This window comes from Chaetodon trifascialis, chromosome 16 (genome assembly GCF_039877785.1).
Source record: "Chaetodon trifascialis isolate fChaTrf1 chromosome 16, fChaTrf1.hap1, whole genome shotgun sequence".
Lineage (NCBI taxonomy): Eukaryota > Metazoa > Chordata > Actinopteri > Chaetodontiformes > Chaetodontidae > Chaetodon > Chaetodon trifascialis.
In genome coordinates, this window is record NC_092071.1 from 21998819 (window position 1) to 22026644 (window position 27826).

The 27826-nt window shown below is 40.9% G+C and overlaps 1 protein-coding gene across 1 annotated transcript; it reads left to right on the forward strand.

Moving 5' to 3' along the window:
* Positions 1 to 759: 759 nt before the first annotated feature.
* On the forward strand, positions 760 to 27740 carry LOC139344469 (myotonin-protein kinase). The gene is made up of 16 exons (XM_070982689.1): positions 760 to 1250; positions 18192 to 18283; positions 19186 to 19269; positions 19521 to 19616; positions 19733 to 19881; positions 20177 to 20270; positions 20454 to 20651; positions 20894 to 21142; positions 21529 to 21608; positions 21700 to 21796; positions 21959 to 22113; positions 22694 to 22791; positions 23623 to 23684; positions 23796 to 23813; positions 23957 to 24031; positions 25483 to 27740. Exons 1-16 carry the CDS (start codon positions 1085 to 1087, stop codon positions 25582 to 25584), a joined length of 1815 nt encoding a protein of 604 aa, XP_070838790.1. The 5' UTR covers positions 760 to 1084; the 3' UTR covers positions 25585 to 27740.
* The last annotated feature ends 86 nt before the right edge of the window (positions 27741 to 27826 follow it).

Consider the following 27826-nt stretch of genomic DNA (forward strand, 5'->3'; position numbering starts at 1 on the left):
ACAGAGCTACAGATACTGCAGCCGAGGAAGAGAGAAGGACTGAGAGAATAAATGGATAAACAGACAGAGTGAAGAATTTTCAAAACCAGTGGGGTGGACGAGAGGAAATGATCTCTTCTGTATCCTTAAAAAAGAGTGAGAGAGGGAGACAGAGGAAACCCTGACATGAGGAGGACTGAGGGGGGTGACTGAGGGGAGAGAAGAGTGAGGCACTGGGGATATAAAAAAAAGAAATCAAGGAAACTGAAAACGATCCTTGGATGGTTGACAAAATAGGAGATTTGCGCTCTTCAAAACATGACTGAATATAACAGCAACAGCTAGCACTGATTCAGGTCAGTGGTTCCTGTTTGCTCTCTCACAGGGAAGAAAAAGAGAAGCAAAGCAAACAAGGAAAGGTAGTAAAGAAGAATGAAGTAACATGGAAAAGGAAAAGAGAACTTGTGTCAGAGCTTGTGGATGTTTCTCTATCAGGCTTCACTGTTGTAGTAAAAAGTTTAGAGTACTTTGAATAGAGGGAGTGGGGAGAGAGGGAGAGGGAGACTCAAACACCAAAAAAGGTCTGGAGTCAGAGCTGGAGAAATTACAGGCTTGACAGATGCTGCACACCCATGGGGAGAGAAGAATAAGGAGAGAGACAAGGATAGACAGACAGAGAGAGGAGGGGACTGAGACATCATGACAAACAGCACAGAGAAAAAAGTAAGTGACTGTAAACTAGAAGCAGGGAAGAAGAGAGAGCATGGGCTGTGTAAAGAGGATGTTTGCACAGAAAAGTCACACTCCTGCACTGTGATCATGCAGAGTGGGTAGACAGAAAGTCACAAGGGGCAGGGGGTGGGGTTAGATGGTGATCCAGAAAGAGATCCAGAGAGTGAGCGTGGGGGGGGGGGGGGGGGGGCAGACCAAAAAAGACAGCAAGGGTTGGCTTAACTGTAAATGTGATTCTCAAGAGACCAGCTGTAAACTGTAAGTCTAGAGGTAGAAGAAGATCCAGCTTGTCTCTCACTAAATCAAACACACCATGGATGCCAGGGTTTCACCACAACTCTAAAGCAAAAGGACTCCTCAGCCACTGGGCGCCATGTCGAGTGGGCCTGGCCTTGATGGACCTGACCTGGCCGAGGGTCCCCGGGCCACGGGACCTGTTGGGCTCCAGACCCTGTTGGACCTTCTGGTAGGCGTTTACCAGGAGTTTTACTCCTCGTCCTTTGCAAGGGAGAAGTATGTCTCTGGTTTCCTGCAATGGGGTGAGTGATTTCCTCTTATTTCTAACTCTGTGTGTGTGTGTGTGTGTGTGTGTGTGTGTGTGTGTGTGTGTGTGTGTGTGTTTTCTTTCTTTTTCTTGACAACTGACATAATAACATGACAAATTATTCATCCCACTATTGACAGTACATGTTGCTCGAAAACCACTTTGTTTGGCTTCTGATAAAGATCAATCAAATGATACATTACCCAAAACTCATCGCACATAACACCATGTGTGACTCCGCAAACGAGTCACAATCATGTCAGTCCTGGTTTATAAATATAGTACTAACTGCAGGCTGTGGACTTTTACCAGCCTCCTATGGTACAAATGTTCAGATTGGCAGCTCATAGTTAACATCCAGTGCCAGTGTGCATGTCTTTTTCATGATCTGACAGCCCCATTGGCAGGATGACATTTGTCTATGGCTTCTAAAACTTTTACAATGTTACACATGTAAAAGTGATTTCTGATCTGACACAACTATGGTTAAGGTTTTGTTAGGTTTGGACAAAGATCAAGGTTTTGAGAATGGTCATGGTTTAAAGGAACTGTTGTTGACCGATGGTTGGAAACAGGAAATGAACAGCTCTCTCTCGTAGTCTGGTGTTTTGTTGATTCATCCATTCACCCCAACTTCCTCCCTCTGTGGATTTTGTGGCTCTATAACAATGTCACAGTACTTACAAGTGATTATTGCTATTCTCTACTGCATGAGAAATCTTCATCAGTTTTGTTCATAGACAAAATATCTGTTGTTTGCTGGAATGACTGATGTTTTCATTCTTTCGTGGTCTCAGCAATTAACAGTCCTTCTTCTATCAACTATAATGCCTATCTTTCCCTGTCCTTAACCAAGACTGTTATTGCGGCCTAAGGTATCTGTTGCCTATAGATACTGTTCCTTTTATACAGTATTGTTTATTTGCTGTAACCAAGATCTTTCCCTAATCTTAACCATACCAGAGTGGCTATGCATAGATATTGTAGAAGGCAAGGATTTAAGAGAACATTTTGCATTGAATGTAATCTATCTGGCTGGACAGAGTACTTGGGTTTGTGTCAACCAGAAGGCTTCCAGGATTGATTTGAGACAGACAGATACTCTTAATGTATTATTTATTATTATTCCTGAAAACTGTCACTCGAGGTTCAGCCAGCATGAACATGAATCTTCATACTGTACAATAGTGACTTGATATGTTTCAGGCTTTTCAACTGAAACAGACTGCAGCCTATCAGAGCCAAAACTTGTTTAAACCGCTGTCATGATTCAATACTGTGACTGTTTACTGTTGATTGACTCTTTCCCAAACTGTTGGCAGTCTGCTGTGCTTTGCCTATAAGTGGTCAGTAAAGCTTTAGGTTTTATGTTTCCCAGTGCATTTACAATATTGATGACATTTCTACCTTGATTTTTGTATTGAAGTGTGATTGTTCAAACACATTTAAGATGTATATAAACATTTGAATTTATCTTTAACAATGAAGTTGACATTTCAGCATAAGTTTAGAACTGTCAGTTGAATGTTTAACATCATAACTTAATCAAATAAAAGTGGAAAATATATTTCTTTGATAATACAGCAGTTTTAATATGATTACAGGAAAGTGGTCAATAGTAATTTTAATATCTTTACTCTGTTCATATTGTTCATAATGGATGCAATTTGTCTTGGCTTGTGTTTTTGGTCCTGGAACCAAAATGAACTGTTGTCCTGATGGGTCGCACAGTTTCTTTACAGTAAGAAGGTTCTGGATTTGAACCTGCCAGCTGACTCGGGCCTTTCTCTGGGTGCTCCAACTTCAGAGAAGACAATGAAATGCACTCTAAGTTAAATGATGACTCTGGTGACCTGTCCATGGTGCCATGACCCTCCAAAGGATAAGCAGCTACAGATAAAGGATGAACACGCCGTTTCCTACAACCCTGTTGTGTTTCTACAGTAGCCCAGAACAGACAAATCAAACACTACCTCCAGAAAGAGCCTTTTGTGTTTTTAGCAGTCACTGTAGGGGATGTTGAGGCAAGGCTTCGATCTGCAACCTCACTGCTTGATGCCACTGAATACTGCTTTTCATTCTGATGCAAAACTCCGTCTTAAACAAAGGCAAATCTGTGGACACTGTATGCTATATAGACATGGGTCTATGTTTGCTGTATACAGCATGCATATTTTCTTTTCCTTTTGTTGTTCTTAATTTTTAGTCATAGCATCAATTACTGTTTGTAGTGGTGGTTTGTTTATGTCTGCATTATGGTGAGTCTCTTTGCCTGTATTTGAGTGCTGTATTATGTGTTTTATTCATTAAAAGCCTGACCAGGGGCATGGTCTGCAAATTAGCTATGACTAGAAGTCCTATATATATTTCATCAGTGACATATTATTTCAATGTAACAACACAACTTGTATTATAAAATTAATTAATGAATTACTGTATGAATGATATGCAGTTTCAGCTGCTCAACAGTTTAGGCTCTCCTTTGTCATATTTTTCATAATGTGTCAAACATTTTCAATGGCTGACAAGGGACTGCTGGTAGGCCAGTTTAGCACCCAGACTCTGTTACTATGGAGCCATGCTGTTGTAATACGTGCAGGATGTGGTTTGACATTGTCTTACTGAAATAATCAAGATCTTCCCTGAAAAGGATGTTTTCTACTTGGCAGTGTTTGCACCAAAACCTGTAAATATCGTTCAGCATTAATGGTGCCTTCACATATGTGTGGGCCACTGATGCTATGGGCACTAAAGATCCCCCGTACCATATCACAGATGCTAACTTTTCAACTGTTCGCTGATAACAAGCAGGCTGGTCCCTCTCCTCTTTAGCACGGAGGATGCAGCATCCACGATTTCCAAAAAACAATTAAATATTTTGACTCGTCAGACCACAGGGCACTTTTCCACTTCACATCAGTCCATCTTAAATGAGCTTGAGACCAGGGAAGGTGTTTCTGGATCTGGGTTGTATACTGTGTCCTCTCAGCATGGCAGAGTTCCAGCTTACATTTGTGGATGCAGTGATTAACTATGTTCACACACAATAATCTTTGGAAGTGTTCCTGACCTCGTGCAGTGATGTCCACTACAGAGCTGTGTCTGCTGTCTGCTTCAACTTTTACTTTCTGAATTTTACTATGGTGTGATTTTATTGGCTTCTGATCCAATATTTTCAAAGCTTGTTTATATAACAGTGTTGGTGTCATTGCTGATATAGGGAGATAAACTGGCAAAGAGTATGATACTCATGTGTATGTTTTCATTAGTGTATGTAGGTTGGTTGCAATCTGCAACCTTATTGCTGGGTGCCTCTGAATCTTGCTAACTGGTCCTTTAAAATAATTCTATTTTATATTTATTATTCTAATATATATATATATATACACACACACACACACACACACACACACACACACATATATATACACATATATACACACACACACATATATATATACACATATACACACACACACACACACACACACATATATATAATTAATTCATTAATTCATTATATATATATATATATACATATACATATACACACACACACACACACACACACACACACACATATACATATATATATATATAAATACACACACACACACACACACACACACACACACACACACACACACATACATATATATATATATGTCTGCCTAACTCTACTCTCCTGACACTGCTGCTTCATCCTGCCTTATCGCCCGAAAACCTTAAAATATGACTTAGGCAATTATGCTATTAGGCTAACGATTTGCTTTCCATGCTGTTGAGGTTATGCAGTGTTAATAATATTACTATTAGACTGCACTGACCTAATTAGTTAATTTAAATTGTATATTCATCTAAACCCACTTTGTGTTCCATTTAAAGACTGACCGACAGACAAGGTCGACATTTTCCATGGATTATAGTGCCATGAAAGCGATGGGCACCACAACCCTAAAATGAGTCTCACGGTGTTGGTCACAGATAAATTCAGAGCCGAGCTGAGTAACCATCCATACCTGCCCCAGTAACCTCTGTGTTATGACCCAGAATGCATTGGGCTTAGACCACAACAAGGTCATGAAAGGCAATACTCTGTTGACTTTCTGCCATACTTCAGGAATCTCCAGGAGACTTTTCAGATGGTGTCATGTCACTAAGACCTCTATGGCTCAATGACAGGTATATTGTACAGAAAATAAAAGATGTAAGAGGACAACACATTCACTACTCACATTTTGTTGTGGTTATTTCAGATCGTGTCTTCTTGCCATGCCAACATTTTTAGTAATTATAGACAGTTGCACACATACATAAACACACTGAACACATGCTCATAAATGCTGCCCATTGTAGTTCTACTGGCTGCTTGCCAACACTCTGTGTGTGCATCTGCTGACATGTCATCACCCCTCAACTTCCCCCCGTCCTTCTTGTCTCCTCCCTCTTTCTATATTATTGATAGAATCCATATACAGTATGCATGTGACTGTGTGTGGACCTATTGTAATGTCTAGTAGCCAAGGGGGGCTATCATGTCTCCCCAGTGATGGGGCATTCCAAATTTAACTACACCATGTGTCCAGGCATGAGGATCAAGTGTCAGAGTTGGCTGGCCTTCATCTGTGATGAAGCAGATTTCTGGGTTTAGCTGGACTTGAGGCCTGAGCTGCAGAGTAAATCTTCTTCACACAATTGGCAAGGATGATAGAACCATAACAGGCAAGGGGAAAATAATGCTTTACTGTTATATGCCTTGTTACTCCTTCCCCCTTCAATGCAGAAACATGTTCAAGACTTCTGTGCAATGTAGTTTAGAGCAGCTGCACTGCTACAGCTGAAGTTAATAAGAACCAGTTCAAAAAATAAAAATCTTGACTTGATGATGGCACAAGATGAAAAGTTAAGGGGTCACCTAAGTGATTACCATTCATCCTGAGAAGTACATGACTATCTGAATTAAATTTCATGACAATCCATCCAGTATTTGTTGAAATATTTCAGTCTTGGCCAAAGTGGTGGACTGACGGACTTACAGACAGGCATTTCCATCAATAGTGAGGTTATAGCAGAGCGTAATTCTGCCGAACATCTTCACACTGCTACATTTTTTCAACCAGTGGTCCAAAACTCTGCCACTACACTAGCCAATAATTGACAAATGGTTTTGGCGCTAGTTCAAACCCCAGTATAAGCAAGCACTACTAGCTTGACATGTGGCACATCAACTAAATGGCTGGCATTCCACACTCGAGCAGCAGTTCTTTGTCACTCTCAGTCTTTTCTCTTCTTCAGATGGTAGAATCGATGCCACTGTTCAGTTGGTGTTAAATGGGTCCTCTTGTTGTTGTTTGTAATTTATCTTAATGGCTGGCCACACCCAGAGAAAATACTTCACATCCCAAAATTGCAGAATGTCACTGAAAAGGTGAAACAGAGAACAGGTGGGGAACCGGACTAATTATGTTGAACACTTTATAGCATTAATTTTCTCACTCAGTGGTATCACACCATGCAGAGAGTTTTGGAATTTGCTCAAGTTTTAAATAATCTATTTTGGAGATTTATGTCTCCATTTATGCCCAGTACAATGGAGATCAATGGAATTTCTTATTGGTGCTGCTCACAGCATTGAAAATTTCAACAGCAACATGTTTTTCCAGAAGTGAGAAAATGTGTTTGCAATTTAGATGGACCATCCGTTTGATGTGGAAAAAGTTGCACAATGCAGTGTGAGTACTGAATAACTGTGCTGTGCCCTCTGTGAAGCTCATTGTAGGCCTTGATCAATCAAGTTTTGCTATGACAAGAGGAACTGGTGGATTAAGAGGAAGGCTTTGAGCTGAGCCAGACAGTCAGGAGCATTTCATTGAAGATTGTACTGAACACTGAATTCAGTAAACTGGAGGATCTTATAGTCTTCTGGTAACAAATAAAAAATTCTTCAAACTTTTCTCACATTTTGCACAGCTTTCATGTTGGTTTCCTTCCAACCCCTCTATGTCTGGTTTGCTTATGGTCTGGTCACGCCGTACATGGCTTTTTTAACAGGAGAGGTCAGTGATGGGTACAGAGCCAGAGTCAACATTCACAGGAACTGGCAGTGACTCCATCACTGTTTTTCTTCTTTCCCTTGTTATGGCCTCAAAAATATCATTAGCAACAGCAAGTGCCAACAGAGTTTACAAGTCATCTGTCCAAGTGTATTGGTATGAAACCGGGATTCAAGCAAACACCTTCATTGGCACAGAAAGACCAGTTAATCTACTCAGGTATTGTAATAATGATATATTCCTATAGCAGTTTATGCACAAAATTGCAGCAGCAGTAGTCTGAGTAGGCAGCCTTTCAGCATGATACAAAAGTGATAGAAATCATTTGCTGTCCACGTATGACTTTATGAATGGCCTTTAGTTATCAGTATGTGCCGTTATTAGACATTATCACAAGGTGTTCACATCTACATTTGCATGTCCCCAACTGTCACTTAATGTCTTATTTTCCAAAATCTACATGCTGGAGGAGAATTATGCAAATGAAGGTAAAAATATCAGTAACACATTCTGTGCAGCGAAATTTCATCTTCTCAGCTAACTGTTCACCAGCATATTTGATTAATTTCTTATTGATGCATCTGGATAGGAGTAATTTCCGTTCATCATGAGAGGAAGCTGGCAGAGGGTTTGGCAGAGCACTTACCGTGGCAGTCTTGAATAAACATAAGCAGGCTCACAGGCACAGGATATACACGCATAATGTATACACACACATACACACAAATGCATGTTCCACAGATTTTGATGTTTTGGAAGGACATAGTTGCAGGAGACATGGGGAACAGGATGGACAGTGATGTCCATTTCCTGCACAGAAACAAAGAGAACTAGGATTTTCATTTCCTGAAGAGTGAGAGCTGGAGCACTAAGCTAGCTTCATCGGCATGTAAATATCTTTAGCTTGCAAGCTAAAGCAATAAGTATGTGAGTCCAAGAAATGTATGTTGTATAAAATGGTTCGATTTTATTAAATCAATAATAGCTATGCACGTTATTATTGACATTACCTGTGAAGTCTCTCCGGGGCTGTTGGCGTTGCCCTGCATGTTTGCGTCTGGGGCATGCGCATGTGCAGTTGGAGGAGTCGCCGATTGATTACTTTCCCCTGTGACTTGACTGTGACCTCAGTGACGTCGTTTCAGCGCTTTTCAAGTCAAAAAACATAATAATAATCATAATAATAGTAAACAAGCATGAAGATGTCATGACAGCTTTCACACTAACAAGAGAAGGTCATTTTTGAAGAAATAGAGGTTTGAATGCTGGAAGTTGAAAAGATGATGTCAAACCACATCATTGGCTTTAAAGGTTGAATAATATCAATATGGAATATTTCAAGGTTGGTTGAAAAGCTTATATTCAACTGAACTGGTGACTTTAGTTTATATGATGAAGCACCTGCAGGAGTACAAAGAATATGAACAGAAGTGCCAACATGACATAAAAGTTTTCTTTAGAAATAACCTGATGTTATTCTACAATTCTGTGGTTGATCAGTGAAGTGTAGGAACACCACAGCAGATTGGAGTTTCTGTTAACAGTGACAAAGAGAAAGACCAGCAATTAAGCTTCCCTCCTCCCCTCCATGAAACATTTGTATCTTCACTGTGGTGCATTGCATGCAACTGTTATGGTTTTGGGGTTTGCTTCGTCTCATCTATAGCTTTATTTTGAAGGTTACTGTACTTGTGTGCCATGTATTGTTTTACTTCTTGTCTTTGTGTGTTTTCCTGTCTTTGTGATTAGGATAAGTTTCATCTGTCCATTATTGGCTTTACCTCCATAGTATATTTTAGTATGTATCTTTCCCTCACTCCTTGTCAGTTTGTCTTCGTACCTTGTGTGTCAAGCACTCCAACCCTTTCCACTGATTTCCAGTATTTTTTGACCATTGCTTTGTTTTTCCTGGGCCTTGCCTGCTTTTGTGGAGTGCTTTCTCTGGTTTTGACCCTTTCCTTAGCTAAAGGAACTGGGTCACTGACTTCCTTAATACCCCAGGTTCAAACCTCAGGTCCAGGTTCCCAATCTGCCAGCTTTCAGCCAGCTAGCATCCAGCATGCCAACTTCCAGTCTACACTTCAGCCCGCTAGCACCCATCCCACTAGCAGCCAACTTTCACTTCTGCCTGCTAGCACTAAGCCCACTAACCTCCAGTCAATGAGCATCCACCCTTGCCTTCAGCAGCCGACACCTACTCTTGGTTCTTAGTCGATGGCCCGGCTGATACCTGCTCCTAGTCCCCAGTTGGTGGTCCAGCCAACATCTGCTCCAGGTTTCCTCATGTGTCATGTATCGTTTTACATCCTGTTTTTGTTGGTTCACCCACCTTTGTGACTGTTGATTAGTTTCACCTGTCCCTCATTAGCCTTTCCTCCGTGGTCAGTCTTTTTCCCTGTACTCCTTACCAGTTCATCTTAGTACCTTGCATGTTAAGCATTCCATCCCTTTCCAGTATTTTTGGATCATTGCTTCATTTTTTTTCCCTAGATCTTGCCCATTTTTGGACTGATGGATTCATGTCTGCTTATTGGGTTTGTTTGCCTGTTTGGACTGCCTTCTCTGCTTCTGACCCTTGCCTGTCCTGACAGTCTGCATTTGGGTCCAAGCCCTTGTTTTTCTGTACCCTGTATATGCAAGTATGACAAACTATGATGAACTGGTCATTGCTTGACCGAGTCCAGGCACTTTATCTCCCTCTTCATATCCTTGCAGTTCTCATGCATTAGTTCCATATTGTTCACTATGTGTTGCTGTGGCTGCTTTGATATACAGTATGTTGGTGTTCAAGATTGCTATCTACTGTAGTGTAAAGCATTTAAAAATTATTATGATTTTTATTTTTTATTTATTTTTAAATTTTATTTTGCCAGATTAACATTGTGTGTCAGGCCTAACAGCACATATCTGTTTGATGATCAGAGTGTATGCAGGTATCTCTCTTGTTTACAGGTGAGGTGATTTTGTGTGATATTGGACTTCACCAAATATATACACTACTCACAAAAAGTGGCTTTCGGGTGAAATTTCAAAATGAACTTAAAATGCACTATAACCTTTAAAGGGGAACTTAATTTGACCTTTAAACTTTTGAATGCAAATGTCCAACTGTTAAATATTTCAGTACTTGTTGTTCTCTAACAAGGAGCTGAATGGCATGTGTTTGATCCATGAATCGACCAATAAATTTCCTGGTTCAACTGGAATTGTTATTTAAACAGTCCTCTTTATCATGCTGTTCACATTTTGACATCATGAGACCAAGACAACACCTATCAATTGATCAACAGTACCTCGCCATTGCGAGGCTTCAAACAGGATGTTCTCAAAGGGAAGTGGTGATGATCGCTGCCCTACGAACCGGATGATGAATGCCACTCAACTCCAGGCACATTTAAGGGAAGTGAGAGGCACCCAAGTGTCATGTCAGACAATTCAAAACCATTTACATCAATGTGGTCTGCGTGCTAGACGACTCTCAGGTAAGTGTACCTGACCTGTACATCAGCATTTATTCTGGACCAGGGACCAGTGGGCCTCAGTGTTGTTCTCTGATGAAAGTCGATTCATGTTGAGCAGAAATGATGGCCGCCAACGAGGTTGGAGACATCGAGAACGCTATGCATCAGCCACTCTTGTCATCAGACGAGCCTTTGGTGGTGACAGTGACATGACAATGCTCCAGCTCATCGAGGTCACATCATTAGGGGACGGCTGCTGGAGAGCGGGGTACCTCAAATGGAGTGGCCTGCACTTTCTCCAGACCTGAATCCTGTAGAAAACCTATGGGATCAGCTGAGTCACTGTGTAGAGGCTTGTAACTCTGTACCTCAGAAGGGCCGCCCTTCAAGAAGAGTGGGATGCCATGCCTCAGCAGACAATAAGTTGACTCGTGAACAGCATGAGATGTCGCTGTCAAGCTATAATTGATGCTCAGGGGCACATGGCAAGTTATTGAGACACTGACATTTTTTGTTGTGGTATACCCACCACTGTTGTTGGCTTTTGTTTCAATAAATTGTTTGAGATGCATGCTCTATTTTCATGATATAATATCGCTGTAGCGTGACCTTTTTACATTTTCCATAAATTTCACCCAAATATCTCTATCTATCTATCTATCTATCTATCTATCTATCTATCTATCTATCTATCTATCTATCTATCTATCTATCTATCTATCTATCTATCTATCTATCTGCGTGTGTGTGTGTGTGTGTGTGTGTGTGTGTGTGTGTGTGTGTGTGTGTGTGTGTCTATGAATACCAACTGTTTGTCAAAGCAGTCACTGCACCTACCCAATCAACATCATGGAACACATTTGTGACAACTGCAAGGAGATGAAGAGAGAGAGATATTGCCTGTTGAGATGTGACTGGCAAACAGATCATTATAGTTTATAATAATGCAGTGCAGTGAGGATAGAGATGTTTCATAGGTGAGACAAGCATATATAAGGCAGATCTATCTGTCTGTTTGTTGCTGTTAACAGAGACTCCAGTCTGGAGTGTAGTTGAACTGGAAAAGCAGCAGGTAGAGACTAAAGGAGCACTTTACAAACTGATTGTAGAACAGACTGTATACAACACACTAGATTTCAGAACCAGGAAAAGAACATGTAACTGTTGAAACTTGCATTTAATTAAGTTTGCATGTCATAAGGTATCTTGAACTGAATTCAATGTCGTAATGGACAATATCCAAATGGCATGTGAAATCCTAAATCAAACCAATGAACAGGAAAAACTCCAGAAGGAATTAAAAGTGCGAAGGCTGTCATTACAAGAAAAAGATAATGCACAGCCTAATGAACACAAACATAAAACCCCTGCAAGAGCCAAGATTCCAGGAAAGATTATGGTTCCAGCACCCCCTAATGGCTGCATGTGGTGCAAAGGTTTTATGATAGGCAGATTGGTGAGCTAAGCCATCACACCAGACCTGCAGTTACAGTTACCTTGAAGGGAAAGGCAAGCTTGGGCTTTGCAGAATTCTCAGCTCTCATTACCAAGGAAAAAGTGCCAGAGAGTTAAACAACTCAATGGTCCAGACCAGTAAAGAGAGCCTTCAAAATGGCAGACAATCTTATTTGCTTCTCAAGCTGATTCAAGCTTTATATATCACCCAGCACTAGTCCAGAGTCTAAGGAGATGACAAAAAGAAACATGCTGCTCTATCATGAGTAACTAATGTGAATACAGTCCAGTCAAGTAAAGTTCAAGTGGAAAAGAAAAGCACCACCCAGAAAAGCACATCCTTTCTGCCCCTTCATCTGCTGTCTGAAATGAAAGAAATACACTCTGACATGGATGGTGCAGTTGAAAGTCTTGAAAGCTGAGGTCTCCCGAATCAGGGAACTCATCCACAGTATCCCCCACCGAATAGTAAATGTGTCGCCTGCTTAATGTTTTTAACCTGCAATCTCACCTTCTAAGAATAAATCAAATACCATGCCATTGTACCACTGGCATTCACCATGAGCAGTGCAAGAATACCAAGTGGCATTTGGCCTGGGATGGATAAGGGATGGATAAGGGAAGTGAGTCAACAATAGTTTGCTCCACAGTGATACTACCCAGTACCACACCACCACCCAAGACTAGTAGAGCCCACTAGGAAGAACTCTGTAAACAAATGTAGGAAACATGTTGGAAACATAGGTAGTGCCTGGCCTACACACAAAAGACACTGTAAGTCATCCACATATTGAGCTGTTAAGAACAAGCAGCACAGTCATGTCAAAAGTCAGTCATTCCAGAGGAAACACCAACTGTAAGTGAGTTAGTAGGGAAGAAGTATCTCATCATGTGTTTCCTGCACAAACAAAAGATTCAGGCTCTTTGGGATATGGGCTCACAGATTCATGCTAAAGATGAATTATGGAAAGAAAGCCATAGCTGAGCTAGTTGACCGACTTGACCGATTACAAATTGAAGTGACCAGTGGCACATAAATGGCATACAAGTGTCTTTCAAGCTTACTGGTAATGATGATGAGCTGCTCATACCGATGCAAGTGCTTAAAGGAAACCAACAACAACGTCCTGTTATTGGTTTTCATGTCACCGAACACATTATGTAGGCAACCTGTGAAGGCTGTAATAATGGCTTTTCCTCATCTATGCAAAATATGATAACAAACTGAATGTAATGCAGGCATGTGACCATAATGTGAGGATAGCAAATGGCAGGGTCACTGGACCTAAATGTTGCTCCATCCAAACAGAGTGTCGAGTACAAGCCGCCCCTTTGCATCAGCAAAGGCAGGCATAACCCCAAATATCTTTCTGCAAAATCCTACAAGACATGACAATACAGTAAAAGTGAGGACCGCTGTTTGAACTGTACAGTCAGTCAGGCCACTGTATCCTGCTAACATATTTAAAACAGATCACCTGCCAACTTTGTCCATCCACCATGTCCAGCCGACAGACATAGAATGGATCGCCGATACTGCTGCAGTAAGGGCCCTGAGAAACAAACAGCCCGGTACTGTTGGTGAATTAAGAGCAGTATTGGGACCACTGAGCTATTCCCAGCACTATATGACAGATTTTTCATGTATTGCAGCCTCTTATATGACCTGTTTAAAGCACCAGTAGACACCAAACCCCTGCTACGCAAAAACAGGAAGTTGCAAAAAAAATTAAACAACAGACGATTTCCATCCTACACATCCCTTGAGTCAACTGAGGTACATCAGTCAGTGTAGGAACAGTCGATAGACTGTCTCATTCAGGATCCTGTTCTAGTTTTCCCTGAGTTTCCACCACCATTTATCCTCCATTCTGATGTGTCCAACCAAGGACTAGGTGCCATATTGTAGTAAAAGCAGAAGTGATTGCTTAAAGGTCCCATACTTTAACTGGAGCCAAGAAAAATTACCAGATGCATTCAGCCAAATGTTAAAGTTTCTACAGATTACAGAGAAATTTCATGGTTATCAGGTTATCAGAATCAGAATCATTTTACTGGCAAAGTCGTTGCACTCAATCAATGTACGTGTGTACGTGTATGTGTATGTGTAGAAAACAAAAGGACATAATGCTCAACAAGGACACCCCCCCCCCCAAAAAGACAACAAAACACTGGACAATAACTTAACAATAAGTGTAAAAATAAAAAATAAACAATAAATAATATACACAAAGAATAATGAGATGATAATAATGAATACATTTACAATAGAAATAGAAATTTAGAATGTGCAAGAATTAATGTTGATGGTGACTGTGAGTGGCAAATGGACAAACCAAAAACTGTGTCAGTGCATCATAAATTGCCAGTCCGTGGATGTTTTGCTGTCAGAGGGTTACTGACAATGCATGACTAGCCAACTACTCATCAGGGTGATGGCTTATGGAAAGAAATTGTTTTTGTGTCTGGTTGTTTTGGCGTTCAGTGATCTGTAGCACTTACCAGACAGAGGAAGTTGGAACAGGTTGTGTCCAGGATATATGGGGTTTGCAGTGATGCCATTTTCTGCCCGTTTTCTCAATGTGGAGGAATGTAAGTTCTGAATGGAGGGCAGAATGGCACCTATGATTTTCACAGCAGTCCTTGTAGTCTGTTGCAGTCTGTTCTCGTCATGTTTGGTAGTAGACCCAAACCAGACAATGATGTACATAGATCAGAGAGGATTATTGTTGTGTAGAATTGGATCCGCAACTGTTGAGGCAGGTTGAACTTCCTTAGCTGATGCATGAAGTACATCCTTTGTTATGCTTTTTTCATATTTGGGGCTATGTTTGAAATCCACCATTAGTCCCAGGAGATAGTGGATCCCAGAAACCTGAAGGTTTCCACAGTGGAAACAATGTAGTTAAGGACGGTGATTGAGGCAGTGTTGAGAGGCAACTTCTGAAGTCCTCTGTCAGCTTAAAGAGTGCACTGGCTTGCTTCCTCCTCTTGCAAAATCCCATGCAGAGCTGCTGCTCCTCCAACACGGAGTTAAGAAGTTAAGTGGAAAAAAAGGTCCAACCAGTAGATTTAGCAATGTTTAACAGTACCCCAGACTGTATTGTATTGAAGAGGGACGGCTCAAAACATGACAAACCAAAACAAAGCAAATACTAGAGAGAAGAGCACTGAGGTGCCCATCTGCTGCGCCTTCTTGCCAACTTGTTACCTTTGCATCTATGCTATATCTATAGGATGGTTTCTTCACTGTGGTCCTGACTATAGTGATGTACTGTCCACTGCCAAACTGAATGCAACAGGGTGCTAGTGGGTAGCAGAACTGGAAAATGTCCATTTCCATTTACCACCATGACAAGGAAAATGTTGATGCAGACAGTCTGTCCAGAATGCCATTAGATGTGGAAACATTCATGAAAGAGTATTCAGAGGGAATGTCATGTGGTATGATTGGAGCAGCTACACAAGCAGTGGAAAAACAGAATGAATCTAGTGTGTCATGATCCAGACAAATGTGCAGCAGTAGCTGTATTCCTCATTCCACAAACAATAGGACAAATCAAGCATGTCCAGAGGAATGATCTCACTATTAGACCAGTGATTAAGGAGGTCTGGGAAAAGTGCATGGTCCTGATGTTTGCTTGCAGTCTGTTTCCTGTTTTATTTTGAAAGTTCACTCCTATTATGTGTCATGTTATGCCTTACTTCCTGCCTTTGTCTCTTTCTCACCTTTGAGATCGCTGATCAGTTTCACCTGTCATTTATCAGTCAATTCAATTCAATTCAATTCAATTCAATTCAATTCAATTCAATTCAATTCAATTCAATTCAATTCAATTCAATTCAATTCAATTTTATTTGTATAGCGCCAAATCACAACAGAAGTTGTCTCAGGACACTTTCCATATAGAGCTGGTACAGACCAAGCTCTTTTATCTACAAAGAAACCAACAATTTCTCAACAGTCCTCCCTCTCTTGTATGTTACGTCTGTGCTTTTCCTTACAGTACCTCCTTGCCATTTCATCTGAGTACCTGTGTCTAGCATTCCAGCCTTCACCATGTTTTTGCTCCTGGCAAATTTCCTGGTGTTTATTTTCCCAATGATATTGGATTTTGCAGTCCTCAAAAGTTGCCTGTTTTATTGGACTTTGATTCTTGTGTGCTCCCTGTTGGATTTCCATGCTTGTTTGGACTGCCTTATCTGATTTTGACCCTCACCTGCCCCACCACTGTAAGCCCTGTATGCACAAGCATCACAGTACAAACTACCAACAGTGGACCCAGCAGGGTCATAAAGCAGACTCTTTACGATGTGATCTCTGACCTCCTGTGGATAAAGGCTGTTTGAAGGAAGGCTTCTTGTGAGGAACAGAGAGAGACAGCTCTGTCTTTATTGGAAAGTAACATCAAAGCCTTGGCCAAGAAACTCCATACCTGTGGGTCATGGACTTTCTTCATAGCCCTGCTTTTCAGCCAGCTTGTGTTCAGCATGCGGGTCTCAGACCTGTTTTCCCGCCTGCTAGCATCCAGTCAGGTAGCATTCTGTCTGCTTGCTTTGAGCAAGCTAGTTCCCTGTTGGAACTCTGGTCAATAAGGCTTTGGTTTCTGAGTCTGCAGGCCTCCTGTCCTGAGCCCACGGGGCTGCTAACAGTGGTAATTCTGTTATGTTTTTACTGACAGTGAGACTTGGACTGCACTTGGATTGAGATCCCAACACACTTGCAGGAGTGGGTGGTTTAAATATGGCTGCAGTCAGCCTGGAACAGTGGGCAATAGGTGGCGTTCAGTTTGAATGGAACTTCGAATGAAATGGCTCTCCATAGGGAAACGTTTTGTTAGCACTTCTAACCTCTAAAGCTGACTACTTTACATTGGATCTTGTTTTTTAAATCCATACAAAAAACTAAATGTATAAATTGCAAGTTGTAGATTTAGGGGAGTTGTGTGCTGGAATCATTTCTGTCCATGAAAGCTGTTTCCCCCTGCTTCCAGTCTTTATACTAAGCTAATCGCCTGTTGAATTAACTTCACATTTAGTGTACAGACATGACTTGAACTTGATTTTATTCATTCATTTATTTTTGGGTTCACAAATTCAGATAATTCAAGTGCTCATCTTTTTCCTTTTCTTGGATCATATGACTGACAGAGAGCTTATCAATTTCATTCAGCTAAAACAATTAATCATTAGTAGAAAAATATCCAAATTTGAATTTTTCATTCAATTTCGGTGTCTGATGTCAAATTTGAAACTGACCAAACCTTTCACCAAGACTCAATAGACGCTGTGTACATTTGTCTGTTACATAGCATATTTTAGATAAAACAATGTTAAATTCATCCATCCATCCATTTTCTATGCTGCTTATCCCTTTCGGGGTCGCGGGGGGGCTGGAGCCTATCTCAGCTGTCGACGGGCAGGAGGCGGGGTACACCCTTGACTGGTCGCCAGCCGATCGCAGATATACACAAACAACCATTCACACTCACACTCACACCTAGGGGCAATTTAGAGTCACCAATTAACCTAATGAGCATGTTTTTGGTCTGTGGGAGGAAGCCGGAGTACCCGGAGAGAACCCACGCATGCATGGGAAGAACATGCAAACTTCACACAGAAAGGCCCGACCCGGGAATCAAACCAGCGACCTTCTTGCTGTGAGGCGCGTGCACTACCTGCTGCGCCACCGTGCAGCCCCAATGTTAAATTATTATAGCAAATAACTTTATTTTGCTAAGATCAATTAGAGGATGTACACTCACTTCCAGCTATTGGATCAGTATTTGTGTTTAATAGTAGAGCTTGACTTGCATTAAATTCCACTCAAGGCACCTGAAAGAGAAAAAGTGATACCCAGAGATCTTGACTTGTGTACAGTGACAGTAATATGCTTCATCCACACAAGCTCACATAACTAGGTTCTGTTACACAAATAATACTCTCTCTTCTCTCCTCCAATCACAGCTGAACCCCTGGTGAAGCAAGTAAAGAGGACTCGCATCAAAAGGGAAGACTTTCACATCCTGAAGGTGATTGGCAGAGGCACATTCAGTGAGGTGAGCTGGTCTGGAACAGGGATTATACTTTTTCAGGTATTTTAAATCAGCATGATCTGACTAAGTATTGATTAGAATTGATTCCAAGAGAATATGAATTACTTATTTAGCTGATTTTACACTTTTGCACTTTCATTTTCATATATTCTTTTTCTTATCCCAAGTTTTTGTTAATAATTTGTCACTGAACTCAACAGTATTTGTGGTGCACACAAAAAAATCTCCAGGATGACCTCACCTCTCTTAACATCAGCAAAGAAATCGTTTGTTATTTTGGGTGCTGGTGGTGTACATTTATCTGGAATAATCATTGTCTCCTTTTAGTTTAAATAATCATCATTATCCTACATATCACAGATTCACTTCACCAGAATTTATTGTGTAAAGGTTTTTAGATTCAAGCTCAGAATCTAAAAACCCTATTGTTTTATTTTTTCTTCTTCTTCTTTCTTTTCTTTTCTCTCTTTCTCTCACTCTCACTCTCACTTAATTGCCAGTTTATTAGGTATGCCTATAGAATGTAATGTAACCCAATATAATGGCCTTCCTCAACCACAAAAAATCATCCCTACCCACTGCAATCATGCTGTACAATGACTCCCCTCCTATGACTCTGCACATTCAACTTGAATTTGCACTGTGAGAAGCTCTATCTTATAATAATTCTATTTATTCTATTCTATTATTCCTTTTTTTTTATCCAGTAGGGTAGTTTCTGTGCACATGTGTATATCAAACAGCTTTAAATTACTCCGTTTTTAATTTTGTTTTTAAAAATTAATTTTTGAACTTGTTGCTGACTTATAATGGATGGATGGAAGTCTTAAGTAATGCATACTGCCCTTTTGTGTGGGCATGCTTCATGTGGTTATTGTGGTTTTAATATCTTGGCACTGTTGCAGGTTGCCGTGGCGAGGATACGAAGCACACAACAGGTGTATGCTCTGAAGATTATGAATAAGTGGGACATGCTGAGGCGAGGAGAGGTATACATATTAACACAAACCTATACTCACTTCACAAGACTACGGCTATGGCCAGTGTTCTTACTGTACAGTATATACTGGGATGAGATGGAAGAAAAAGGAAACAAAGCCAAATTGAAGCGCATGCTTTTTGATTTAAGCTGGACGTCCTTCAGTTGTTTGTAGCTCAGAGGGACACTTACCTGGGCCATCAGCCTTTCTTACTTTTCTGTTTTTTGATCCAGCTGTCTTTGTGTTTGTGTCTTAAATAGACCGCATGTTACCAGGAGGAGAGGGAGGTTTTATTGAGAGGTGACAGACGCTGGATCACAGAGTTGCACTATGCCTTTCAGGATGACAACTATCTGGTACGTACAAATCAATTATGTCAAGCTTTGGACAAATTATGTTCTGCTAGTCTATCGCATATATTGTATTTAACTTAAATCCCACTGCAAGATTCATCCACCTCTTCCTCCCTCAGTACCTGGTGATGGATTACTATGTAGGGGGGGACCTGTTGACCCTGCTCAGTAAGTTCGGAGACCGGATCCCAGAGGATATGGCTCAGTTCTACCTGGCTGAGATGGTCATGGCCATTGACTCTGTCCACAGGCTGGGTTATGTGCACAGGTAGACCATTCTCTTTGAAAATGGTGCTTGTTTTGTTTTACAGTTTTTTGAGTGTGGTCACATACAGTTCCCAGAGAAATCATAACTAAAGTATTAACATTGTTTTTCCACATGGTTTAAATATTGGTGTTCTAAAAAGCCCAACATAACCCATAAAACACGTCTCCATGCTTTCCTGGAACTGTAAGATGAAGTAGATAACAACACTGTGAACAACCTATGATATGCTGTTTTTGATGAATGAAATCTGAAATCCTCTCTATGTGAAGCCTCCTCTACCCCGTTTCTTACACAGAGACATCAAACCTGACAACATCCTGTTAACAGCTGATGGACACATCAGACTAGGGGACTTTGGCTCCTGTATGAGGGTCCAAGAGGATGGGATGGTGAGTTGACTCTGAGGAGTTTCATGAAGAGAGGCTCTTTGAGAGAAAACATGTAACATCAAATCATGGTTTAAACATTTTTCCATGTTAATGACAGTTTCACAGTACAAATGTTAGAAACACAGGTCATGACCTTTGGATACGCTTTTTTAAAACTCCATCAGCCTACTGATTTTGTTACAGGTTCATTCGTCTGTAGCAGTCGGGACACCCGACTATTTGTCTCCAGAGATTTTGAGGGCAGTAGATGGAGGTGGAAGTTATGGTCCTGAATGTGACTGGTGGGCTCTGGGTATTTGTGCCTATGAGATGCTGCTGGGGACCACTCCCTTCTATGCAGAGTCCATCGCTGAAACGTACGCAAAGATCATCCACTTTCAGGTACACAAACGGACTGAAAATGTCAGTTTATTTAAAATGAAAATCATCCAACAACACTTCTCAGATTAAAGAATAACATCAGACACACAACTGTAAGACCTCACTTTTATGCTTGTGTGATGGTGGTAATAACACTATGAACGCTCAAACTGGTACAGCCAGCAGCAGTAATACTAATATCCATAGTAAACAAATAAGCACCGGCCATTTAAAGAATTTTGTTTGTTTTTTTTCATCCCAAGGAGTATTTTGAGTTCCCCTCTTCTGGCCCTGAGATTTCAGACAGGGCTCGTTCCTTCATCACTGGGCTTATCTGTGAGAGGGAGGTCCGTCTAGGGAGGAAAAGCTTCAGTGATTTCAGGAAGCATCCATTCTTCTGTGGACTAGACTGGGGTTCCCTGGACAAACTTCCTGCCCCCTTCCTGCCTGAAGTATCTAATCCCACTGACACCTCCAATTTTGACGTTCTGGATGACTGTCTCAGTGAAATGGTATTCTCTTTTGAAAATGTTTCTCTTCATATCACATACTTATGTTGGACCCTATGTTGTGTCTGAAAGAAAATTCATACTTATACTGTGAACAACTTGGCTAATGGTTCACACTTTTCTATGAAAGAAACCCCACATTATTTCATGTATTTTATAAGACTGATGTAAGAGTGATGTAAGTATTGATCCAAATTGTGCATTTTTGTTGTTGTTGTTGTTGTTGTTGTTAATTAAATAAGCTGACAGAGTTAGCAATTATAAAAAAAATCACCCTTACAAACTTCATGCCATCAAGCTGGGTCATAGTGTGGGTCCAAGCAAAATGTATGTAATTTCTAACAAAATAACACCAGCTGGTGGTTGTTGGTATCTGTTGCGTTCTGCAGGAGATGCTATCTGATGTAATGGACAGAGCTCCAGTAGGAATACACTTGGCTTTTGTTGGATACTCTTACACTGCTACCAGGTGAACTTAAATTCGATTAACATTTATGTCCCTTCATGTCGCTTTAAATGCAGTCTTCCTAACTATTGGTCGATTGGTCTCCCTTTTATAGCCAGACAGGTGCCATCGACCGCAGTCAGGACATCATGATGCAGATTGACCACACAAGGCTCAGGAACTGTGATAGTTTTTACACACCAGAGAAACTGGTGAGACATCATCAGAACTTCCATTTGTCTGATTTCATCAGTTACTTCATAATCCCATATGCAGCATTTAGAAGACAGAGATGTATCTTCATCAATGGCAACAAATTATCTTCAGCGTATTGACCTTCTTCTACTGGGCCTGGCCCTGTGGTTTGAGTTTAGAGCCAGCTGTGGAAGCTCACAGACACTTTACCAGGCGACATGCCTGCACTGCTGGAGCTCCCACTCACTCTGGAGCAAGGTCCAACATCCACCCACACCACCACCAAGGAAATGGAGACTGACCAAATATCAAGACTCAATGAAGACTTGCAAAGGTAACAACTGACACTAATACCATCTCTGGATTGGATTGGTTATCCACACTGTTCATTAGGTAGAGTGGCCAATGCTGAGTGCCAATTCTGTTTAATCAGTATCTCTCATATTACAGTAGTCTTTATTCATTGAGTTTCTTTGAATGGTGAGCCTTAAGATGCTCATTTTTTTTAACTGACCTGCAGTCCTCAGGTAAGCCTCCGGACTCTTGACTGCCAAGACTGCCTTAGGTGACTAACCTTGACATTGTGTTTCAATAAAATGTTAGAATTACATAAAGAACAACTACTAAAACAGAACTGACATGCACTTATTTCCTAAAACTGGTTCAAAGCCTTAACAAGATGTGAGAAGTTGCTGAGGCAGGAGCATAATACACTGCAGTAGACAATTGACAAAACTGGGATAATTACCACATTTACTGAATTTGAGTGCATGAGAAAAGTGGATTTATCCTTCAAATGAAGATAAGCATCCATTGCAATGACATTACATCACCTAGCTTCACTGAACTTGAAGAAATAAAGAAAGCATTAAAAGGATTTGATGAAAGTACGTCTTTCCTTTTTTATCCACCAGACGGTTACAAGACGCAGAGAGGAAATATTGTGAGCTGGAGAAAGAAATGGCGCAATTGAAGGGGGAGATGAAGGACTGGAGAGCTCCTAAAGAGCCAGGCAAGAGATCAATACCACTGCTTCCTCATTACTCCGTCATCTCTGTTTCACTTTATATTGTATGACACCATAGGAGCCAATGTCACTTTGACACAGTTAAGACCATGGACTGGCATTCATTATATGACAAAGGTTCCTACTGATGTTACAGTAAAGCCAAACATAAATTACCAAAAATCCATGCAACCATGCATGAAAAGCAATGAAATCCACAGGAGAACATGGAAGGCCATATGACAGCAGAGATGTGGCATTTGTTTTCATCTCTAATATAATCCATTGGTTTAAGAAATCTTCTCAGGCTGATTTCAGAATGCCAGGTATTTCAGTAACACTATCTAATCAGTAACAACATCTAGACTGTAAAGTATCACATAGACAGTGTGTGGACCTTTGTGTGATACTCTGATATCCTGAGGCTTTATCACAGATCTCTGAAAATGCTGTTGAGTACCTGCTCTGAGAAGGCTATATAGGAACTTGGATGTACATTTCAATAACTCAGTACAGGGTCACGATCTTTAATGATCTTTTATGACCTTATGTTGAGGGTCTTCCTGCTGCTGGACTGATGGATGAAAATGTTATGAATAATGATCACAACTCCTGTTGTTGCAAAAGCATGTGGACAAAAACACGTTCTTCGCTCAGCCAACAGCCTCCTTTACTTCAGACACTGCCTTCTTCATCACTTCTCTCTCTCCTTTCACATTCACTCAGCTATCCCTTTCATCACTGCAAATATGTACTGTGCACCCCAAGACTGAATGCCTGCAGCAGCACTGCAGCACATCATGGGCTCTGATGTTCCTCTTTCTCCTCCAATCACAGAGCTGAGTATCAGCCCAGCATCTCTTGCTCTGCCTGCCCACTGTGTGGATGCACCAGGGGATGTAAGCCTATCTTTAATCCACATTCATATTCTCTTTCTCTGTCTGACATGGAAAAGAAGAATTCCTGTAAAACACCATGTAACCTATTTTATTCTCTAATTTTTTTTTTAGAAGCTTTGCAGCTGTTGCGTGAGTAACTAAGACTTCCTAATGGGCAAACAGAAAGTTGTTCTTTATTTGGTGAAATGTGTACAGCTGGCCAATCTCTTATTCAATAAGCCAACCTCAATTCATGTTTCTACAAAGGTGCTGTTGACTTGTGTGTGTTACAGAGGGAGAGATCGCCCACAGCTTGCCATTACCCACTGGTGATACCTCTCCACCGCCACCTGGTCCTGTTCCACAGGGTATCATAATCAGTCATTTAGGATTAGACTGGTGTGGAGTTTTGAATGCAACACTCACATTTTTATTTCATTGATGTGTTTTGTAGCTATATGTCAGAGATTATTTCATCATCAATGGTAGTATTCACTTCTTTTACCTTCTTAAGTAAAATCTTAATCTGAAACGTGACAGGTAAAAAGAGCTGTCAAATACATGGAATTGATGAAAAAGTGCAATATTTATTGAAATTTAGCATTGGTACTTAAGTACAATACTTCATTAAGTAAAATTTACTTACATTTAATGTCCCTTGACCCTACCTGTCTGAGCATGCAACACAACACCTAGTACAAGTGCTGCTACTATCACGCCTCGACTATTGTAGTTCCTTACTGGCAGGGCTCCCAGCATGCTTGTTAAAACCCTTGTAGATGATTCAGAATGCGGCGGTGTGTCTGGTCTTTAACCAACCCAAGAGAGCACATGGCACCCCACTGTTCATATCCCTCCACTGGCTTCCAGTTCCTGCCCACATCAAGTATAAGTCCTTGATGCTCACCTGCAAAACTGACACCAAAACTGCTCTGACCTACCTAAACTCCCTCACTCTGCCCAGGAATGGCACTTGGTGTTGCCAACTCAAAAAGGCCCTATGTTTCTAGCTAGACTCTTTTTCTGTGGTTCCCCCGTGGTGGAACAAGTTACCAAACTCCATTCGTTCTGTAGAGTCCCCCTCGATCTTTAGAGAACGACTAAAGACCAAGCTCTTTACTGAACACCTTCTTTCTTTAAAAAAAAAAAAAAGCTCTCTCTTCACTAATGGCACTCTATGCATTACTTTGTAGCACTGTCTTGTAGCACCTATGTTCAGTTGGACCAGAAATTTGCATTAGGGCACTTATTCTTGCTGTTCTCTCCCATCTAGAAACTTGCCTGTGACGCATGATAATCTCATATGTACGTCGCTTTGGATACAAGCGTCTGCCAAATGACAAATTGTATTTGTAAAAATATACCTGATTACATTTTACCACTGGTCATTATTATTATTTATCTGAGCATTCAAAACTTCAAATTCAACATGTCACCTACATGTAAAAGCATTAATCTACACTGGAAAGGAGATATCTGAAAAGGACAGGAAGACATTTGAGCATTTACAGTAATAGCGTTTCACTTCGGCTGATTAGGCCAACGCTTAGGAGTGTGTGTACTGTAGGTGTGTGCACGTTTATGGTGGTTCATGGTGTTTGGTGACCAGGCAATTCTCAGCATAGTCCCTCAGAAACTAGGGTAAAATAAATTGACACTCTACTGTTTGTACAAATACTTAATATTTTTCTGTTTTTCCATTTTATGCAATAAATAAATAAATAAATAAATAAATAAAATGTTATCATGGTAGAAAAGTTTCTGAAACTTAAAGGCCAAAATCAACTCAATGTTTTATTTTGTTTTTTTCGTCCTCCAGGTTCGCTTGCCACAGGTGAGGTGTGAGTCATACCTGCTGGTGTGTGCAGAAGGTGGGGAGCTCCAAGCCTGGGAAAGACACTGGTATACTGAGCTATCCTAAATGCACCTCAAGGTGGCGCATGCTGACTTCTCCCACTATAACAGGACAAAGGACTGAGCCCCATCTCTACATTCACTCCCTGCCACACTCCTCAGTCTCCTAAATTTCCCAAGATGAAGGAAAAGCAGGACCAAGGCACTTCTGATGAGATCTGCTGAGAGTGTCATCACTGTATGAGATTTTCAAAATGATGAGGAAGGCAGGTTAGACTGCTGGGATAAGGAAGAAATGATGAGGACATCTTCTGATTACTACCTTGCTCACTTACTAGACTGAATGTCACGATGGAGATGCACTGAGTTCAGAACTTGCACTGTTTGACAATGACAATGATATCTGAGTAATGCAGAGAGGGGCCAGAAAAATCGCTCTATGAGCATATACTACTATCTTCAGGCATTTCAGCCCATATAGGTGCGGGTGTTACAGTGAACATGATTTCTCTTTACCTTCTCTCTCTACTGTGTATTTGCACCCAGGGTGGTTTGTACTTTTGTTGCACTACTATAGGCATGTTTGTGCTGTGCCTGTGTTCAGAAGGTTACTCATAATTACTAAGATATCTGTACAGTATATTAACTTATGCCATGCCACCACAGGCTCTTACAGTGTGACAGGTGTGCTGCATAAATTAAGTCAAGCATGAAGTATAGAGATAGAGAGAACACCAAAGACACACTTGTATTAGCTGATTAACATCAATCCTCATTCATGCATGTGTGTGTTGCAGCTTTCTTCAACATAAGGTTGAAAAAAATATGCAAGTGTCTCTCTCTCATATCTGTAGGTAGAATTAGAGGGTAAGAAGAGGATGTGGTTTCTTCACTTGACAGTCCATGTTTATGGTTTACTGAATTAGATAAAACAGCAAGCAGGCAAGCAGACATTGCACTCGTGTTGCATTTGCACTCTGTTGTATAATTAATCAGCTACTTTTGCTCTATGTATTGTGAGACTCAACAAAACTCACCATTGACAGAAATGTAAAACATCACTTCTAATACAAAGGAGAATTTTCCCAGAGGACTCCACACATGTTGGTGAGAACAGCAACCCCTGAAGTGCTCATGGTCTGGCAGAGGTTTCAGTCTGATGTATTTGCTTTGGTTTGTCTTGGTTTGTCCTCAAAAATGTGTAAGAGAAAAGAAAGAAATATATTCAGAAAGTACTTCAATAAACAGGTCACAAAGTGTTTTGAGAATGGAAATTGAGTTGCACATTTAACATACCCCAGCACAGATGGAAAGGAAGACTATAAGGAGGGAAATAAAAGGAAAAAGAATGGTTGATACAGTGGAATGTAGAGTGTAACATGTACAGTAGGGGTGGACCTACAATGGTGGTATGGGGTGGCAGATGCAACCCCTTAAAAATGCTTTGCCACCCCAGCTGCTGACCCAGGCTTAGAAACAAACAGCCTTCCCACAGCTGGAAGAGCCATTGTTAGCTACAACCCATAAGTTCCGATGAATATTTGAGTTCATTCAGTTTAGCGTACTCTTCAACAAAACAACCCCGCCACTATCCATCTATGGCTGTATTTTTACCAGTGGAAGTTGACAACCCTACAAACAGAAAAAAAAGTGCAGTTACCCACAAGACTTCCGTCCTTAAAGGGGAAGCTGGGCTAGTGACACCTAACCCTCATCCCAAATTAGTGGTGGTGGTGGTGGTTGATGACTCTGCTGAAGATGGACTGGCTGATGAGGATGATGAAATGATGAAGCCGATGAGTCTGCAAAGATTGTCCAGTGATGGGAGATGGAGGGGTGCATAGTCATACTAAGGCAGAAAGAGAATCATATTTGAAAAAGGCAGCAGCGAGACGATAGGCTAATGATGAAAGTGTGCTACTGTGCTATTGGATAGATGTGACCAGCTGATGAGAACAGCTGATATCTCAATGACAGCCACTGACAATGATGGCAAGGAATTATGAGTGAGCCTGTGTCAGAGTGAATGTGAATTGACTGTGCAATAATGACATGCTGCCGGCTTTGTGATGATGAAAAAAGTGTGTGATCAGTCTCACTGCTTGTTTAAATGGAATGAAACAAGTTGAAGTGACTTTCTAAAGTCTGAAACTCCACTTGTTGCTGCTCAGAGCTTTCATATTGGCTGACTGAGCTGCTTCCTTCAGTTGAACAATAAAGGGCCTGAATCCAGAATCATTGCTTGCGGCTATATTTTTGTTTGATATCATTTCTAAAGTTACTATTTGTTATTTTAAAGGTCTATAATT